Source organism: Ostrea edulis, chromosome 7, assembly GCF_947568905.1.
Source record: "Ostrea edulis chromosome 7, xbOstEdul1.1, whole genome shotgun sequence".
Lineage (NCBI taxonomy): Eukaryota > Metazoa > Mollusca > Bivalvia > Ostreida > Ostreidae > Ostrea > Ostrea edulis.
This window is the reverse complement of record NC_079170.1, coordinates 46,264,490-46,286,129: the sequence shown is the minus strand read 5'-3', so window position 1 is coordinate 46,286,129 and position 21,640 is coordinate 46,264,490. Positions and strand designations below refer to the sequence as shown.

Genomic DNA, 21,640 nt, shown 5'->3' with positions numbered 1-21,640 from the left:
TCACAATGGGCATTAGATTGATTGTTTGCTAAATTTATGATCAATGGATGCATTCTTTCTACACAAATTAATAATAATCGGGAAAGTATTTGGCAGTTGCTTGAATATCATAGTCAATATCAACATAGTCATTGTTTTGCTTAAAAATCTTTCATTATAGTACCATGATTCAAAGTAATGTACCTATTGATTGATTAAATTGATAATCTGATTGAAAAGATCCCCAATAATTGCTAATCAGTTAAAATTTTTATCATCTGCTAGCAAATTAATAAATTGTTATTATCAATTATGAAATTGATTAAATATATCACTTGAATATCTGTATTATAACCCTGCATGATAGTTTAATAAGTGAATGCAAACTGATACAAAGTGCACTTAAAAGCTTTTTAAAAAGTTTATTTTCTCTCATTTCTCTCACCACAATCTTTCTCCTCTGAAATTCAAAGGGAATTAATAACTTATTAATTGATTCTCAAGTTTCCAATTCTTTCTAACAATCAATTAATCTCCAATCACTACAAATGAAGACCTGCAAAATTTATGCCAGAGCTTGTGACTTAAGAGTTTTGGTAGTCTCTCCTCAAAGGATTACCTATTCAGTAGCCCTTATTACAAACAAAGGGTTGCCTGGGACAACTTGCTTCTTTTTCCAGATTTATATTACGATCAACAAAACAATTAGAATGAAGAAAGGAAAAGACATAATAAATCACATAAATTGGAAACACTTATTGCACGCTTTCCTTGTGAATATGACATATTTTCTGAGAAAAGTTGATCTGCATTAGCTTCTATATTCTATCAATCCTTAAAATTAAAATCACGATAAATGTCAGAGTAAAATAGATTAATTTGCCAGTGTGTATTTCTTGCTTATTATTTTTTAAATGAATATATACTTGTCCATATAATTGCACTAGTTGTATTTTTGTCTTAGATTTACTAATTTTGTCGATTATACAAATATGATTTTTTGAATATTCTGGTCTAAAGTTATTGAAATTCAGGTCCGTTATTAAATAAATATAAGTGATGATAATAAAATGTCAGATTTATAATAACAAATCTTGATTTTAAAATAGACACTTTTTAACCAAGAAATATCCCCTTGGATATTTAATTTAGCATTCATGTGACGTCACTATTAGTTCTTTCTAAACTCTAATTGTTATGACTGACCTTTTCTTAGCCTTCTACCACAACTCTCTTTTAGAAAAGAACGAAATAATTCCCTAATACCAACGTAAATATTATACTTACTGAGAACAGTTGTCGCCATCTTTAAACAGGAAATTCTCATTGCGCATGCGCATTTAACGCAATGGAGCTAAGTGTGTAAACTGTTCTTTTGGACTCGTGATTGTGTGTGACAAAATTCACGTACACACCGGAAACCGACACATATGACTATTTTATATTTTTTGAATCGAGTATGATGAGAGTTAACGTTTCCGAACGAAATACTTCCCACTACACGGGTGCATGTAGTGGGAAGAAAAAATGTAGTGGGATAAAAGGTGTGTGTTCATACTCGTGTAGCGTGATTCAGGCGCTTACACACACACACACACACACACACACACACACACACACACACACACACACACACATGTGTGTGTGTATGTGTGTAAAGTATTTATGTATTATAGCTTGTGATTCGGGATGGATTGCATTTAATGGACATTGTTATCTCGACGGTGGAACATTGCTGTCCTGGAACAACTCAATCGTGGGTATTTAATTTGAACCATGCTAATGACGTTTAATATATCGTTGATTATGTAAGCGTAATGATGTTTATATTACTCCAGGAAAAATGTAGGACATACGGTGGTTACCTTTTGGAAGCAGATACTGAAGAGGAAAATACCTGGGTCACGAATGATTTCCTAATCCATCCTAGTGGTAAGAAAGTAGTCAAAGCTTTTGTCTCTTCACCTCATAGTAAATAAATGTACAGACGTGTGCCAGAATTTAAACTCACAATCCAAAATGGCGTCGCTCAACCGTTATTTATACCGTATACATCAAAACAAGTAAGACATAACTGACCTGTTTTTAAGATTCTGTCATTTTACCTTGGACCCACAACACTTTTCTAATACGTCGTGACAGGGAATTATATAGTCCCTGTATATATTCCAAGGGGATACTAGTACTCTGTCACATGTTACGATGGACCTTGGTAGTCCATCGGGTGTGATGTTTTCCAGGAATCCCAGTTTATAGTTTAGCCATATACTAGTATGTTCAATAATATTTAGATAAAGTGTCTGTGCCGAACAGCTGATAAAATTAATAAGGTTCCTGGCTTTGTAATTTTCGACTTTTGGGCTCAGAGCATTTTCGTTTGGAAATAGATAAAAAGTTTTGGTTGGGAAAATGGATAGCTATATCGGGCATAAGTTGTCTGCAAGGATATATGATTATACATGTATACTTGTGCCTGTTTTTATAATTTGATAATTATACCCAAAATATAATATGTTATGCATCCCCAGATCAAAGTAGAAATTCTTCGCTGAGATGCTTGGCAGATACAGTATTGGGACCCCGATTTATCTTTTCGCCTCCATATACATAATATATTCCTCTGACCCAAAACAACTTTACTTTTTCAGATAAAATCATTCTATCCCACTGACCATTCACGCGACAGTGGAGCTTTCCTCTGCACAAATCGCGGTAACTCAGAGATAAAGCGTTCACTTCGTAACCGGGAGGTCCCAAGTTCGAGCCTCAAAACTAAGACGTAAACATAGGTAGTAATTGCTCATTCTCCAAACGCTCGGCAATTTGAAGTGAGAATCACGGGTCTTTCCGATATTACCTCAAAATCGAAGCGCTTAGCATAGGTCTAGTTTGTGGTACTTCGCCTACACGTCTCAATATGAATGAAAAATCCTAGACGGGACGTAAAACAAATAAACAACTAATCAACCAAATACCGAGTTGAATTTGATTATTTGCCAGATACACCAACGGACAAATCCACAATCCATTGTGTTTGTAGGTTGTCCTGATTGGCGTGAATGTAGTAGTGTGTGGGTGGGCGCATCAGATGCGGACACAGAAGGCACATTTACCTGGGCCAGAAGCAAAAAGAATCTGACCTACTTACCCTGGAAGGATGGTCAACCTGACGATCTTCGTGGACAGGACTGTATCCGCATTCAGTACACTGGACTATGGCTTGACGTTACTTGTAACGACGTCAATGTTCTAAATTTCATATGTGAGAAAGATTAGTAACACCTTTCCTGAGTCAGTGATGATTCTTAAACACTCGAAACGCCGTACTAGTATATTTTATAAAAAACAAGGAAGATCGATATTCAAATTTTAACAAGATAACGAAAACGCCAGATGGTATCACAAAAGACATTAAAAACATGTATCGTTGGAAATTGTCAATGTATTAGGAATGGCTGTATTCTACGCTATGTTTTCAGAGAATGGTTGTATCCAGCGTTATATTTTGATAATCATTATTAATCATCTTACTTGTAAAGTTTTCTTTTCTGACGTTTAAGATATTTTGTAATTATGTTGTCTTTTTTAGGTGCGTTTGTCTGGGTTTTTTTTTTAAATATGAAAAAAAAAAACAAATGGCCGAGGCCAAAATTGTACACAAAATTTTCTATGTTGCAGTGTTTCAACAAGTATTCCCCATTTCGTAGAGCTGGAATAATTCTGCACACTGAAAATACTTTAATTGTAAAGTGACATAGAGTATGCTCAGAAACTAACATAACTACTTGGATAAGCACATGATGACGACAAACATTCTTCAATATCATATAAATTCTACATGTATCAGACGGGGATACTGCCCAGTTACAAAATATCACAAAAGTTCAGTTCAGAAAATAAAGTACTTTCTAACAATTTACCTTTTATCCTGATAATGAGTAATACATTTTTCAGTGAAAGGTAGTGATTGCAAGGCATCACGTGGTTTATTCATGTAGTATCTAAAAAGAGACTATTTTCGTTTCCGATTCCGGAATACGTCAAGCGCTTAAGCAACAGTAATAATGACAGACGATGGGAACAGACTTGTCAGCTATAACCAGACACAGGGTAAAGTGAAACAATGTTTAGAAATATACAAATGAAATACAATACAAATGAAAAATCCCTTATGTTTTAATTATCTTTTTTAAAAAAAAATAGTCATTAGGCCCTAAGTCTCCACAATACATGTACCCCCCCCCCCCTCCCCTGTTAATTTTCAGTCTTGCAGCACGTAAATTTAATTCACAAACAACTAAGCCTATTATAATCATAATATATAATGCTATGAATTTCATAACATATATATAATTGTTACGGCACGTTTGATCGCCTTGGCACGTTCGGTCGCCCGACGACACGTGCGGTACGTTTGGTCGCCGACGATCATTCATGCCGCACGTCTTGTTGTCATCAACCAAACATGCCGAATATATCGTCGCCCGGTGACCGAATGTGCCGTGAGGGTGGACACGAATAGTCGTCAATTTTAGGCCATACCCGAGCACGAATGGTCACCACCCAAGCCCCCTGTCCCAAATCCCAACTTTAATTTTGTTTTGCAAAAAGGTGTGTGTTCATGTGTGTGTTCGTTCGTGCATGTTTGTGTATTTGAGTGAGGGTGTGAGTGTGTGCTAGCGCGATTCACAGAATTTGCCTCCAATCCAAATCCATTCATAGGTAAGCTACTGACAAACAAGTTGATGGTACAGGGGTTTCAACAGTCTCGATTGAAGTCAGCATTTCGCAAATTCTATGGTCGTTATAACGATCTAGTTTGTCAGTACAACCTCGCATTGGGTCAAATGCTGTCTGACGTGTTTCATACCGATTGTTAAGCCGTTCTTGGCACACTGATTTTGACTGCGGATAACTCCGTTTACCTGATCAGGATATAGGGCTCACGGCGGGTGTGACCGGTCAACAAGGGATGCTTACTCCTCCTAGGCACCTGATCCCATATCTGGTGTGTCCAGGGGTCCGTGTTTGCCCAACTATCTATTTTGTATTGCTTATAGGAGTTATGAGATTGATCACTGTTCGTTATCTTCACATTGCATTGACCATAAACAGCTCAAAAGTGATATTCATTTCTTAAATATTTATATTACAAATCGCATTTTCCTCTATGAACCAATCACTTTCAGCACGCCACATAATCCGTTCGCATTGACTATGAACTAGTTTAGAGCACGCGACTGAGAGAGCGTAATGATTTGTAAAAATACAATATGTGTTACAAAGATCTCGCAGTCACACCCCGGATTAAGATTGTTCGTTATCTTCACCTTGCATTGTGAAGTTAAGTGAATCATCATCCCAATCTTGTGGTCTCCTAGCTCCAAAATGCAGTGCACCGTGCAATGTTGATATAAAAGGCAGGATAAAGTTTGACGTCATGTCTATGTTTTTGACGTACGTCACAATACGACTGTGCCCTAGATGGATCTTAGGAGTTCGTTTTATGCAACAAAATATTTCGACTTATACAAGCAATGTAAACAAATGGTGATTTAGTAAATGATTTTAAATATAAGAAATGAACAGCTCAAAAGTGTTGTACATTTCTTAAATAAATTTTTGTTCCTCTACTGTGGCTCCACCTTACCCCCGCGACCATTATATAAGCAAAATTGAATCTACACTACTTAAGGAAGCTTGCATATTGATATGGCTAATCATGACCCTGTTGTTCTTGAGATGAAGATTTTTTTAATGAAAGACGAAGATAACGATAAACCCCAATGCAAAATGTAAATCTCCTATCGTAGCCCCACCCTACCTCTGGGACCATGATTTGAACAAACTGGAATCTGCACTATCTGTTGATGTTTGTATATCTATATGACTTATCATGGTGCAGCTGCTCTTGACAAAATAGTTTTAGTCTTTTTCTTATATTCCCGTATAAAACTTTGTTCCCCATTGTGGCCCACTCCACCGTACCCCCTTGGGCCATGATTTGAAGAACTTAAGTATGCATTACCTGAGGATGCTTGCAAATCAATAGGTCTAATCAAGTTAAGTTGTTATTGAGAAGTTTTTTTCAAGATTTCCTACATTTCCCTATTTAAAACTTTGATCCCCTATTTTGGCCCCACTCTACCCCCACCGACCGTGATTGGAACTATTTTCAATCTACGTCCACTGAGGACGTTTTACATAAGCTTGCCTTTTCTGGTCCAGTGATTCTTGAGATTTTCCCACCCTATTTTATCAAATTATTTCCATGTAATTATAACTCTTGCAAGGACATGGGTTTTGAAATAAAGTCTTGGAAACTCTTTACCCAGGGACGCCGTCTGTCACTTTAGCGACCCCTAGCACCAGTATCAGTCATTCATACTGCTTTGTGTGCAAGAAGCCCGGACCAAAGTTAATTGTTACTCCAACCTATGCTAGATACAGAACTTATATTCAAAGTGAAGTATTTGTGCAATCAGGATCACGATGCCGTCCAAGTCACATTGAAAATGGAATTCTCTCAAAAGACGCCGTAGACAAGGCCAAGACTTCTAAGGATTCCTGCCACCTCAACAGATCCGGAGTACTGGAGCTTTTACAGCAAGTTAGAGAGGAGGTCCTTAAAAACGAGGGTACAGGACTTGACTTCGATAAACCTACTGGTTTAAGTGACTCAGACTATTATAATTTAACCGGACTCACTGGAAAGCAGTTTGATGACATCATGACAAATGTTGACACCATAAGACCAACAAAGACCAGGTCAATCCGTACCTGCGTAGCCATCCTTTTGACTAAGCTACGTTCTGGAATGGACAACCAAATGCTTGGAACAATCTTCAATATGAAAAAATTCCTGGTAAATAAAATTGTTAGGTTAACTTTGAAGGTAATGATTTGTGCATATAATATATGAATATTAAAATTATAGATTTTATTGAATGATAATATTTTTTGCAGATTCGCAGGGCAGTCCAATCTGCAAGGAAGGCTCTCATGGCAGAATTTGTCCCAAGGAACCTCGGATTTTCCCACATCACAAGTGAAGAGATCATTCAGACCCATTCAAGGCCACTTGCACAACAAATTTTGTCCGATGTAACATCTGTACCTGCAATATTAGTGTTGGACGGAATTTATATCTATATTCAAAAAAGTGGAAACTACACCTTTTCCAGACGATCGTTCAGTATGCACAAGCGAAGACCCCTTTTAAAACCCATGATGATCGTCTCCACAACAGGATATATCGTCAGTGTCCTTGGACCTTATCTGGCAGATCCAAAGAACAATGACTCCTCTATTCTCAACCATTCGATTCATTCAAACACAGATGAAATAAAGACCTGGGTCAGAGAGGACGATATATTTGTTGTTGATAGAGGTTTCCGGGATTCAAAATGACTTTTGAATGACCTGGGTATACGTATGGAGATGCCTGCGTTTATCCCGAGGGGCCAGAAGCAATTGTCTACAGAGGAAGCTAACAGTTCCAGACTTGTAACAAAGGTATAGCTAAGCCTGTCATCTTTCTGAATAAAATGGATCTGCAGTTTGAACAATGAATGTTTACCTTAGCTATTCCATGCTTGTGCACTGGTATATCTAAGATTTAAAATATCATGCAATTGATTGAAAACTTTAATTCTACTGAAAGTTGTGATGTCAAGTAATGTTGTCAAGTATGTTTATTGTTCATTTTAGGTCAGATGGGTTGCTAAATCCGTAAATGGAAGAATAAAGACATGGAGATATCTTGGTAAAACACTTCCAAACAGCCAGATCCCGTGTATTGGAGATTATGTTAGGATTGTCCGTTGTCTTTGTAACAAGTACCGGCCTCCTATCAACTCTGGAACATTTGATGACGATATCACCATTGCATCAACAATGACAATGTTGTCCAAAAAGACAAACGAACTTCAACAGTTTGTTCTTGAAAATGGTATGTTAATGATTGATGACATGTTTGTTTTACATAATGGTAATTGTACATATATTCTATTACATGAAAGTTGAAGATAACGAACAGTGACCAATCTCATAACTCCTATAAGCCATGTGTAATTTCAAACTTGAGTTCATATGTTGAGTCATTATACTTTTGCAGGGCTTGATAAAAGATCCATGAAATGGACTTCCATCGACGCTGACAGCAACACCATCACCGATTTTTCCAGGCTTACTGAGGAAGAGATCAGAAACCTTACAATTGGTGTCTATCAGCTAAAGACGGCAAAATCATATGCGACAGAACATCTCACAGATGATGGATTATTTGAAATTCTTGTGAGCGATAATGTACCCAATATTGTCAGTACCAAAATTCAAAGCCGCCACACTTCATCTAAAAAGTATTCCTTATGGATAAAATACGATATCACCATCTTGTCCTGGTATTGTACCTGTAAAAATGGAGCCCGGGTTGTTGGAATTTGCGGTCACATATCCTGTATTATCTGGCATTTAGCCTTTGCTAGATATCAGAGCGAGTCTTGTGGTATTCGTGACTGGACAGAGGAAGTGAATGATGCGGCGAGATCCATCGACAGCTCCGAGGATGAGGAAACTGTCGATTATGATGGACAAGAAGAGTAGTGCAAACCGTTAATTGACGATATTTAGTTAATCCCGCCCAAAATGATTTTTATCAGTTAGTAATTGTACATGTAGTAAAAATTTTTAAATATGATATTTTAAATCCACATTTCATCTAATTATGTAAAGTAATGTAGAGTGCATCGTAACTTTCACATTATTTAATAAAACACACTTCATGCTGAAATTGTGTTTTACAGACCGATGTTGTTGCTGTTTTTATTGGGGGAGGGGTGGAGATCTTTGTAATAATGACACGTGGACAATTAATACAGATTTAAGTTACTCCAGTCAAATTCAGTACAGTCCTGACCATTCATTTATGGAGAAGTAAAATATTGGGTTACCATTTTAGATTATTTATCATAACTATTTGAAAATAACTGCAATAACGTCACAATGCTACAAACAACGTCATTAAAACGTTATTAAAAAGACTCAATATTTGAGTAGTTGCAGAAATAGAAATAATGAAGATATCCTCAAAACCTTTATATTTAATGAAGTAATACACTTATATCTATATTTGGGTACAATATTGTCCAATTTGAAGATTGGGCCATTTAAGTCATATAGCGTACCTAGTCCTTCGTATCACTTTGACCGTGTGGTTCTGGAAAAGATGAAAATGTGAAAAGTTTACAGGGAAATGAACAACAGGTGATCAAAATATCTCATTTGAGCTTTTAAGGTATTCCATGTATAATGAAGGATAATGAACAATATTGAATGATTAAGATCAACATAAAAGTTTATTGTTAAATAATAATGAAAGTGAAGCACATAAAATTCACATGACTGGTAAAAGATTAGAAGCTGACCTTTTTGCACTTAATATTTTTGGAAGAGTTATCTGCCCTTTGTAAAAATAAGAAAAATCTAATTATCTAAAAATATGTGTGCTCCATGATTAATTTTATTTCATATTTTCATAAAAGGAAAGTGTATGTAACTTTCTACCAAGAGATTAGTATGAAAATATAATTTGTTTTTATAATATTGTAATAAAAGATGTTTTTCCCATATTCTTCAATGTTAAATTCTAGGTGAAATAAATGAAGCAGTAAACAAAATTTTGAAAATTCCTATGGTGGATTATTTTTATTTGATGAACCCTTCAAACTGATACCATGATTACAAATATTCCACTATCCATTTATTAGATATGGAATAAGGTTGTTATACATTGAATACCTTAACTCAAGTGAGCTACATTACTCTTTGTATATATGGTAGTCACATCACTATCAAATTCTATTAATGACTGTGACCTTGACTTCTTACCAGGATATCAATTATCGATTAGCGACACCAGTCACGTGCTGGAAGTACATCATTATTGTGACTGTCACCTCATTAAAAAATGACATAAGTAAAACGATTAATATATTGCCAATCTCTTTATAACTATATACAAAGTTTTCATTATGAATAAGACTGGTCAAAAATTAAATTCCATGTAAGGAAATTCATTCAGTTTACCCAGATAAACATAAATTTAGTATCCATTTTCATCATTTTTAAAAAGTTTGTGGCATAAAAGAAATATCTGTGTGAAGATGTGGACGGTAAAAAAACGATACCGAAAGGTTTAGTATTGAATATTAGTAGTTTTACCTCAAATACCGACCTGTGGATTGTCTAATCACACAAAAATACCGACCTGTGGATTGTCTAATCACACAAACATACTGACCTGTGGATTGCTTAATACCACAAATATACTGACCTGTGGATTGCTTATTCACACAAATATACTGACCTGTGGATTGCTTAATCACACAAATATACTGACCTGTGGATTGCTTATTCACACAAATATACTGACCTGTGGATTGCTTATTCACACAAAAATACTGACCTGTGGATTGCTTAATCACACAAAAATACTGACCTGTGGATTGCTTAATACCACAAATATACTGACCTGTGGATTGCTTAATACCACAAAAATACTGACCTGTGGATTGCTTAATCACACAAATATACTGACCTGTGGATTGCTTAATCACACAAATATACTGACCTGTGGATTGCTTAATCACACAAACATACTGACCTGTGGATTGCTTATTCACACAAATATACTGACCTGTGGATTGCTTAATCACACAAATATACTGACCTGTGGATTGCTTATTCACACAAATATACTGACCTGTGGATTGCTTATTCACACAAACATACTGACCTGTGGATTGCTTAATCACACAAAAATACTGACCTGTGGATTGCTTAATACCACAAACATACTGACCTGTGGATTGCTTAATACCACAAAAATACTGACCTGTGGATTGCTTAATCACACAAATATACTGACCTGTGGATTCCTTAATCACACAAATATACTGACCTGTGGATTGCTTATTCACACAAATATACTGACCTGTGGATTGCTTATTCACACAAAAATACTTACCTGTGGATTGCTTAATCACACAAAAATACTGACCTGTGGATTGCTTAATCCACACACCAATTGCAACCCCCGTCCTCACAGTGCTATGATTTAGAAAGATAATGCCGATCGCCCCGAGTAGGCTCAATCTAAAAACAAAAGTTGGATCGGGACCGGATCGGCGTCAAAGCCAAGCAATTTGGCAAATTAAGGTCTTAATTCATTACTACCGTAATAAGATGTTCCTACGTAAAACGAACTCTAAAAAAAAATGATTTCTGTATTCATTCGATAGGTAATGATTCGGTTTGTTGGGGTGGGTGAGGTAATTATCATTTTGTTGCTTTTGGAAAACTGATCAGTTTTATTTTATATCACGGGAATATATTACATTGTACATGTACTTCTGAATGGAGTATTGAAATATAATAGTATACAGTACCATATGCATTGTCATCATTTAAAGCTTATATTAAATATATAAGAACACCATTTGCTTTGCTTGATTTTGCATCACTGAAGCAAATGGAATTAAGGGAAATATAGGATTTGTCAGGGGAAGTGTCAGACGTAGTATATTTAAATCTTATTGATAGCATCTACAGCTTCTTCTGTAGTGTCCATACATCAATGGCAGATTAAGAGCCCCCCCCCCCCCCCCTTTCGCCAGATTTGTTTTTATTTGTTAGAGGTAAAGGAACTTATAAATATATTTGATGCGAAGTAAATCGCAAAAGGTGACCTTTAGCCAAATGGTGAAAGTAAAGGAGTTTAAAGGTGATCTTTATAGGTTTAATTTCGCGTAAACTTACTTGAAGATAACAATAATTCTTTAATTAAAGTAAAGTTGACGCAAAGGTAACCTTGATTTTTGGTTATCCTTTACGAGAATTTACTTCCGAAGTAAAGTTTTGTAAAGTTATTTTTTCATACAGTGTTACATTCATACAACCCCACAGTTCTGACCCATTACAATGGATGTAAAACGCCACTGCTTCCTTCTGCATCATCAGGTTTCATTTCAGCTACGATGATTCCATATAAAATATACAGTTGGTAATCCCTCTCTTTTAACAGTAAAATAGTGTTGTTACTTTTCGATATAAATTTTTCCCCATGGTTTTCCCCGCTAAAACCTAGACTGCTTGGCGATAAATCCGTCCTCATTGATCTTTTCTTAAGACCATTGTCTATATCTTCGATCAACTCATTTACACTTTCGTATTCCCAAAATCGTTTCTGAACGTTTTACTAGTTTATTTCGTTGATCATAACACTGGCATTTTCTTTGACGCTTTATCGCATATAAGAATATGATAACTCTACTTAGAACATCTAGTTACTGCGCCATGTATCGTGCTCAACCGTAAAAAAACCCAATAGCGGACTGCTAATTCAGGGCCGTAGCTACTTTAGGCTCGAGTAGGCACGTGCCCACTTATTTTTTTTTTCATTTTCAAAACACATTTTTATCCAAATATGTTTGCAAATAATAAAGATATTTCATTTATATTTCTAGTTTTTAAAATCAGATATAAAACTATCATTCCGTCAGACCTATTCTTTTTATAATGTATTGTACATAATGGTTATACATTTCTTCTAAACTTTGGTGATCACAATGACTCGCTCTCGAACTTAACAGTTTAAAAATTTCCAAAAGTTGTACAATGAAACGTGAAGATAACGAACAGTGATCACAATCTCATAACTCCCACAAGCAATACAAAATAGATAGTTGGGCAAACACGGATCCCTGGACACACCAGAGGTGAGATCAGGTGCGTAGGAGGAGTAAGCATCTCTTTAATGTTTATTACAATCATTTTGATGCTCAGATTAGTGCAAACTAGACCTAATATTTCAAAATGTTCTCAGGGATGATCCCCGACCCCCTCCCGCACCTACCCCCTCGGTGCTTCGTGCCTTGGTGAAATAGTTCCGGCTACGCCCCGGCTATATGAATTCTTTGTTCTTTCTCCCACCCCAGGAGACTGTACATCTTGTATAAAGCCAAATGGAGTTATCTTTCTTTACCTGTATTGTTTGGAAAGGAAACGCATGTGCTTTTTTGTTTGTTTTGTTGTTTTCCGCCACACTCTACAATTTTTCAGTTATCTGGTGGCGTCCAGTTTTTATTGGTGGAAGAGAGAATCCAGATACAATGTACCTGGGAAGAAACCACCGACCTTCCGAAAGTAAACTTGGAAACTTTCTCACTTACCGGCGTAGCGTTGTGGTAGAACGTTAGCTACGTGATCGAAGGTCGTGAGTTTGAGCCCTGCTCAAATCTAAGACGTAAACATAGGTGGTGATTGTCCCTTCACCAAAATGCTCAGCATTTAGAAATGAGAGTCGCGGGTCTTTTGGATTTGACCTTGAAAACAGAGGTCCCGTATCATGACAGGCGTTGGCGCACGAGTCATTTGGATATGACCTTGCAAATGGAGGTCGGTGTATCGCGTTGTTACGATAAAGACAGAGGAGCCCTAACTGTTACGGCCCTGAGCGTTAAGCATAGGTCTAAATTGATGACACTTCACCTACAGCTGGTAATGTCTCCATATGAGTAAAAATTATCGAATGGACGTAATATGAACAAACTAAAGCGTGACCATAAAAAACGGTTGCATAAAGCAAGTAAACCATCACACTACAATGTGAAATGGTTGATGATATATTACTAATACTTGGTGGCGAGAGAATGCTCCTTTGCTGAACACCATGCTGCCATGCGCTACTCCATCCCATCTTTCCTCTTATCCCAGTAGAAGGGACAATCTCTACTCAGAGTTATCGTTCCTTACATGCACAAATGTGAGAGCAAGGAACGACAACTTTGGGTAGAGATTGAAGTATTAACAGTTACATGCACAATGTATGTCGGAACCAGTTCCGTACAAAATGATAGCCACAGTGTTATTTTCAAAAAGCAGTGTTTAATGTTGGACATAATTTTCTTAGAAATAAAAATATTGTTCAATTCTTATTTGTTTATTAGATGAACTGGATTTTTACAGTTGTCAGAAATGAAATGATTCTGATGTTATATACATGTAGTTAGTTAGTAATTGATATTTCTTCCATTTGATGTGTAAGACAACTGTTCTCTGTGAATTTCAAAGTCTTGTGTGTGTTTGTGTTTATTTACAAAAATACCTGATACATTCTAGTTGTAATAAATTTTTTGTATAATTATTTCTTCGATGCCTGATCATATCACGTGGGTGGTTAAATGAATGCTATCTTGCAGTGCTATTTAGCATCACTGTTTTCTTATATTTCATGTAGACGGACGACAAATGTCCAAATTGCTATCCAAAGTATCCTAACAAGCGAATGCACGAATAATAACTTGTTCTTGCTGACTCTAGTGGTGCATCAGAGGCAGGGGAATTAGTTGAGTCGGATGGCATTCATTTTGCAGCAGAGAAATTTCACTAATATTCAAAGAAGTTTGAAAACTTGTGCTGACTTGCCCACATTTCTTAATTTTAGCATCAGCATTTAAAGCGACAATGATAAAAAACCTGACAAATGTTGTGACTGTAATGATAGCATTGCAGGCGATGGTTCTTACAAACAAGAACATCTCTATCATTTATTTTTGAATGACGTGCATTGCCCATAATGCAGCTGACAAAATGAAGGTTCTTGGTGATAAAACGTTAACAACACGCTCTGCTTTCTCGTATTGGAATCTGAGCCTTTAGCTTACCACCTACTGTTGCTGTAGCTACAAACATAAAGTCTAGAACGTATAGCTCCCTATGAGAAAACTGTTATTACCAAGAACATGGCAAGTAAAAAAAAAATATACGGGGTTTGGACACAAGTTCCGAAAATGGTAAATATGGGCTTAAATAAACTAGGTGGACAAGCTAGGCTGAAGTGCAAAGAGAAAACTCTGAATAGTATCATTTCAAAACGATCAGGTCTTTTGTAATAATTATTATACCACCACTAAAATGTTTGGGGGTATCTAGGAATTCCCCTGCCCATCCGTCTGTCTGTTTCGCTTTCATTTGTCCGGATTATACCTTTGTAATAAAGATACCTCAGAAACCCATACTAGGTACTAGGAATGCTTATGGTCTGATCAAATGGGGCGGTCCTTCGGATGAGGCCGCAAAAACCAACGTCCCATATCACAGAAGGTGTGGCACGATAAAGATCCCTTCCTGCTCAATGGCCATAAGCGCCGAGCATAGGCCTAAATTTTGCAGCCCTTCACCGGCAGTGGTGACGTCTCCATATGAGTGAAATATTCTCTAGAGGGACGTTAAACAATATTCAATCAATCAATCATGGTCTGATGGTGTGCCATCATCTTTAAAAAAAAGGTCAGCTGGCTAAGGTCAATGATAAAAATAGTTCGAAATAATTTTCTGGACAATAACTTTGTACTGGGGAGATTAAATCGACCATAATAGATACTGGATTTTTATGACCTGATGATTTTTCATGACATTGAACCAAGATTTGGATAATGTTAACGTTTTTGATTTAATAATAGAAATTATGGTCTGACGCATAACTTTATAATGGAGAGATATCAGTGGAAACATTCGCCACAAAATCTATGTCCTAAACTTTTAACAAGGTTACTTTTCCAGGTCAGGTTCAGTGGAAAAATTTATTTTATCCAAGCTATTTCTCTACATTGTAGAGGCATATGCGACTTATGTACTGGTGTAACGATTGCTTACAGCTTGGTGATATTTTCAAGATTCCGATCCAAGGTCATATGACTAGGTTCAAGGTGACTGGGAGAATTGGCTCGATGTTACACAGTGGAAAACTCTCCAATGGAAGATGTATCGTCCGTTTACAGTCCTTTTCTCTGAAACGATAGCAGTATTTTTGGTAATTTAGCGACTAAATTTGTAATATGATTTTGATGTTTTATATCAAAATCAACATTTTTTTTATACGTGCTTATGTGAAATTTTGTATTTCTTCTGATCAGAGAGAGCCTATTCCATCGAATGAAGTAAACAACACGTCGACCATTCCTCACGATGAATAAACACTTCGGCTTCTTGACATCTTAGAAAGCTTTTTGACATCATAGAAAGCTGATTCTTTAATAATAAAAAAAAAAAGAAGGAAAAAAGAAATCCATATTTTTATTATCAGTCATCAAAAACATTCCTTTGTTCTGCTCTGAAGTTGAAAATAAAAGATGTTGGAGTTCCTCGTTGACAATATTTACGTAGCTTTCACTGGTTTTTTTTGGGGGGGGGGGGGTGATCAGGTCTTCAAACAGTCTGTTGGAATTCCCATTGACACGAATTCTTTTTATTACCTGTCATTTGGTTAAATGCTGTCAAGATATAGAGCTCACGGAGGATGTGACCGGTCAATAGGGGATGCTTACATCGGCTTGTGACATCAGCTTGTGACTTCTCTCTATGACTGAAACCCTCTCAAATAGTACGTAAAACAACAAATATGAAATATGTCATCTTACCTTCCCACGCGTGTAAGTTTTAAATCAAAGAAATGTGGAAATTAATAACTATTTAAACAAGAGGCCCTTATCGGTCACCTGAATACTAGTGAAAGGTATAACTACTTCCATGGGCTATGAAATCTAGAAAACATATCCTGTTCTGAATATCTAAGCTAAATTCTAATGTTCAGCAACAGTATAAAACAAGATGTGTTCTTGAAACTCCACTGCCTTCAAAAGTGCATACACTTATGAAAGGCATTAAATAATAGGTGTATTAATATTAAAACATCAAACCATATGACTAATTTGGACCATTCTAAAGTCATAACCCTGGGTTGTGAAATTTACCATTTCTGCTCTTCCTTAGTATGCATTTAGATTATTTTATAAAGTATCAGCAAACTTGCACATAAATACTATATACTAATTTTGGCCCCACCCTGGGGTCAGGACCCTTACTCTGGGGATCATCAACTTTACAATATTGGTGAAAGACTACCTGCTCTATCCATTTAGTTTCAATTTAGTATCAACAGCACTAAAGAAGATGTTATTTAAGGGTTTTACACATAAATACTATATAAAAAGTTTGGCCCCGCCCAGAGGTCAGAACCCCTACCCCTACCCCGGGGATCATGAAATCTACAATTTTGGTAGAGGCCTTCCTGCTCTACATCACTATGCATTTAGTTTTTCTTACACGTGTGCGGTTTTTGAGAAGATGAGTTTTGAAAAATGGTCAATTTTGGGCAGTTTTTGTCCCGCCCCTACGGACCCAGGGGTGCTGGAGACCTGAAATTTACAATTTAAGTCACCCTTATCCCAAAGATACTTCATACCAAATTTGATAAGAATTTGACGGGAAGTTATCAAGAAGAAGTTAAAAATGTTCAATTGTTAACGCACGACGAACGACGCACAACGACGGACGACAACCGATTGCAGTAGGTCACCTGAATTTACTCAGGTGACCTAAAAAGATGAGTAATGCACTCTCACAACGTAAAAAGAAATATTTCATAATTCAGAAAATTTTGGATTTCACATGAATCTAATAACAAAACATTATTTCTAGGGTGCGACAGACGAAAGACACAGACATATATCTAATCAATGCTTTTCAAGATACACGTGCGATACCAGCAGATAGTTTACAAACCAGGCATATGTAAGGTAAATATTAAAACCCTACCCTTTACAGTTCATTTATAGGTGTGATCCAAAGAACGCATGACTGGTCTGCAATAGCTTAAGTAAGAAAATCAAAGTAGATATATGTTATCTTCACCTTTCATATAAATGATTCTCATACAAAAAGGATACACAATATCGTAGGGTGCTACATCTAAACGGAGGAACTGACAACAAGACACACGGACGGACAGACAGACATATAGCGGACCAATAATTCCTTTAGATCGTTAGGTCTCGCATATGATACGAAATATTGATTTATGTCGAACATGTGTAAAACTCTGTTTAGTTTGTTGGGTATGTGAGGTGTGTAACTACAATTGAAACCGTGATAATTAATACATTCCCACTTTTGTTGATCACCTCACATGTCCAAACTAAACAGAGATCCCTCATACCTGGTATTTATATTGAGATAACGTTTAAGAAATAGTGAGAAAAAAAACCGAACAGTGATCAATCTCATAACTCCTAAAAGGAATACTAAATTAGGAGTAGGGCAAACATGGACCCCTGGGCAAACCAGAGGTGGTATCAGATGTCCAGGGACCCCCCGTCGATCGGTCACATCCACCGTGAGCCCTATATCTTGATCAGGTAAACGAAGCAACCCGTAGCCAAAATCAGAACGACCTAAGTACGCCAGACAGAATTCAACCCAGTGACAGGCGGTATTGATAAGCTTAAGTTCCATATATGGGTAACTTGGTACACCAGAGCTTCAAATAGTTATCATTGAAAAAGCAATTGGAAATGTAATTATTGTGGTATATTATCTAATTATCGATATTTTTGCGATGTGCATAAGAAATTTCATTCATTATGAAGCACTTTAATTTATTAAGAAATCGAATACAGCCTACATGTACGGATGTTGACATACGTGCATCTATCACATTCAGATATTTTAATTGTCAGTGTTACATGTAGTAGTGGACATTATGATATATTCCGTGCTGTATGTTATGAATACTTCGGAATCTCTCTGGGCAATTGCTTGAATCAAACGGAAATTAACAAATGCAATAATCTCCATGGACTTTAGCCTAATTAACTCTCGAGCTAGGTCGATCATTTACGAGATACATGTGATTATAATCATTGTTTACGAACTGACAACAATGGGTAGGCGATGGACGTGGTTGGTCTTTGCTTCGAACATCTTGATTAGATACTAGCATCGTTTAATTGACGTAGATATAGGAAAAATTTATTATGGACGTGTGTAAATAAATTCGAAAATGGTTCTTCAGACCTTCATTAAGATTTGTGATCGTGACATTTTGAAAGTAATCCAGAATATTCATGATGCTTTATGCATTCACTGATTTGACCACGTGGTATCGATTCCATGGCGCCCCTGGTCCACTGGTTTCTTTCTGGCAAAATGCTGCTAAAAGAAATGACAATTCATTATTGTAACTTCCGCGCAGCATTTTTTGTGTGTGTTCTTTTTGTGTTTTTATTGACAGCCAAAATGTTTGTAGATAATTCTTATCCATCGTTTAATAACATCATGAAGATGATTAATTGCGATTCTCAAAATGTTGATTTGATGTTTCTGGAACTAATGAGGAGAAATGTTTCCTTAAATTCTCCTCAAGTGGATGACGTTATTCAGAAGTATGTGTATTTAGAATCGCGGAACCATTCTTTTGACCTGTCTGAGATTGTTACAGACATTAACAAGACCATGGACGAAGGCGAACGTCTAAATGCAAGTATCTTTTAAACAACATATTCATGTATTTTTCCATTGTTTTGTCTTAGAAATCTTTACAGATTGTTTTATTAGCCATTTCCTCTTGAATACGCTGCAGTTGTGAACGATGCACGCATGAATCTTCATTTAATTTAATATATTACGTCGACTTTAGCGGCTGGGAATATAGAAATATACATGCTGTATATTAAAAAAATACATTTCATTTTTGAAAACACATGAGGGTATGAACTGCGAGGCTTCACGCCGTCATACTTCATGAAGCGTGTTAGTGTGCCGTTGTGAAGCATTAAAGTTTGAAAATGAAAATTTAAAGAAGACCCGTGCTAAAATTCCATCCAAGGTGCATTCGTTAGATGAATAAATACAATGTAAGTAAGTTAGAACCGAACACAACAATCTATAAACTAACAGTCTCATGTTTGTAATTTTTTAAATATCATACAATTTCGTGCGACTTTCCCCTGCCCTCGCAACATAGTTGTTTTGACTCCATTTACATGGATTCGGAATTACATGATTGGTCAATCCTCGCCGTGTGCATTTGAAAATCTTAAAGCTTTGAGCAAAAACTTCAACAAATATTGAAAAACAAAGAAATGAAGACATTTCCTCATCCTTAAATGATTCGATACCTTTATCATATCCTATCATTGGGTCAAATACTCTCTGACGTGTTTCATAAAGATTGTTAGGCCGTTCTTGGCACACATATTTTATTTACGGATTACTCTGCTTACCTGATCAAAATAGGGCTCACGGCGGGTGTGACCGGTCGACAGGGGATGCTTACTCCTCCTAGGCACCTGACCCAACCTCTGATATATCCAGGGGTTCGTTTTTGCCCAACTCTTTATTTTGTATTCCTTATAAGAGTCATGAGATTTATCACTGTTCGTATACACTGAATGTATATGGGACTATGCAGTTTGCTCATACTTATTTCTACTCGTGCAAGCATGAATCTGAAAGTACAATAGAAGGCGAAAGTTAAAGAAATTCATCGCACAGTCTGTTACACGGCGTACTGAACCATCATTACTTCAAATTCACTACCTTGTCTATGTACGACTGGCAACATTTGTTCTTTCTTAGACTGGCAACATTTGTTCGTTCTTAGACTGGCAATGTTTGTTCGTTCTTAAACAGGCAATGTTTGTTCGTTCTTAGACAGGCAATGTTTGTTCGTTCTTAAACAGGCAATGTTTGTTCGTACTTAGACAGGCACTGTTTGTTGGTTCGCAGACTGGCAATGTTTATTCGCTCGTATACAGGCAATGTTTGTTCGTTCGTAGACTGGCAAAATTTGTTCGTTTGTAGACTAGCAACATTTGTTTGTTCGTAGACTGGCAATGTTTGTTCTTTCGTGGACTGGCAACATTTGTTCGTTTGTAGACTAGCAACATTTGTTTGTTCGTAGACTAGCAACATTTGTTCGTTCGTAGAATCATTGGCAACATTTTTGCGTTCGTTATGAACAATAAAATCCTAAAATTGTTGTTGTTTATACATACATAAAGAATCACCGACGTCCATACACTTCTGATTACCTCGGGAAATCAACATAGTTTTAATTGTCATCAAAATGATTTTGCTATTGTGTTAACGAGATATTTTTGTGCCTCACCCTGACATTGTTTCAACTTTCTGAAATGATGGAATTAATTTCACACGAAAATTTCAAACTAAATTGTTTGCAAATATAAATTGATATATTAGATCTACGTTACTGTTACTTGCTGGAAACATTGTTTTAAAAAAAATACTGAAAATGAAAACTAACTCTATGTTTTGAAAATGTTTTTAAAAATAAGATAAATACAATTTACCGTATAGAATGTATTTGAAGCCCATGATTCCTCAATTTAGTAAAATACAGTCGGTACAATCTGTATAGAGTTATATAGAAAGAGGTTATACATTTCAACTTTTGAACATCACAGAAAATGTACGTTCATTATAGGTTTTTGGGAATTTCATATTTGTACGTATTACAACCAAACTAAGCCAAAAAATATCAACCTCTGCATCCAGTGTTGGTTTTTCGTATCACGTGTCCTAAAGATGATATATTTTCCCACCTTTTCACTTTCCACAACATAGGTATAAAAGTACATTGTACGTATAGGTAGGATTATTATCTCCAACGGCAAATAGAAAACTCGATGTACTAACATATACCAGGTCATACTCAGTTCACTAGCCACATCAGGGAGGACATGATACCTGTATTGTTTTCTCATTGGTCAACAGAGTTAGTATCAATACGGAAATAAAGCTA

The 21,640-nt window shown here is 36.3% G+C and overlaps 2 protein-coding genes across 2 annotated transcripts; both read left to right on the top strand.

The window, feature by feature from the left end:
- Positions 1-1,706: 1,706 nt before the first annotated feature.
- Positions 1,707-3,392, top strand: LOC125653994 (perlucin-like protein). The gene is made up of 2 exons (XM_048883711.2): positions 1,707-1,911; positions 3,020-3,392. Exons 1-2 carry the CDS (start codon positions 1,797-1,799, stop codon positions 3,253-3,255), a joined length of 351 nt encoding a protein of 116 aa, XP_048739668.1. The 5' UTR covers positions 1,707-1,796; the 3' UTR covers positions 3,256-3,392.
- A 4,483-nt stretch (positions 3,393-7,875) lies between these two features.
- On the top strand, positions 7,876-8,584 carry LOC125654003 (uncharacterized). The gene is made up of 2 exons (XM_048883742.2): positions 7,876-7,930; positions 8,096-8,584. Exons 1-2 carry the CDS (start codon positions 7,876-7,878, stop codon positions 8,581-8,583), a joined length of 543 nt encoding a protein of 180 aa, XP_048739699.2. The 3' UTR covers position 8,584.
- The last annotated feature ends 13,056 nt before the right edge of the window (positions 8,585-21,640 follow it).

Excerpts from the sequence above, each read along its gene's own strand:
- LOC125653994 (XM_048883711.2), top strand. The coding sequence starts at position 1,797 with ATGATGTTTATATTACTCCAGGAAAAATGTAGGACATACGGTGGTTAC. Across the intron at positions 1,912-3,019 it reads TTTCCTAATCCATCCTAGTG|GTTGTCCTGATTGGCGTGAA; the intron begins GTAAGAAAGTAG and ends TTGTGTTTGTAG.
- LOC125654003 (XM_048883742.2), top strand. The coding sequence starts at position 7,876 with ATGACAATGTTGTCCAAAAAGACAAACGAACTTCAACAGTTTGTTCTT. Across the intron at positions 7,931-8,095 it reads ACAGTTTGTTCTTGAAAATG|GGCTTGATAAAAGATCCATG; the intron begins GTATGTTAATGA and ends ATACTTTTGCAG.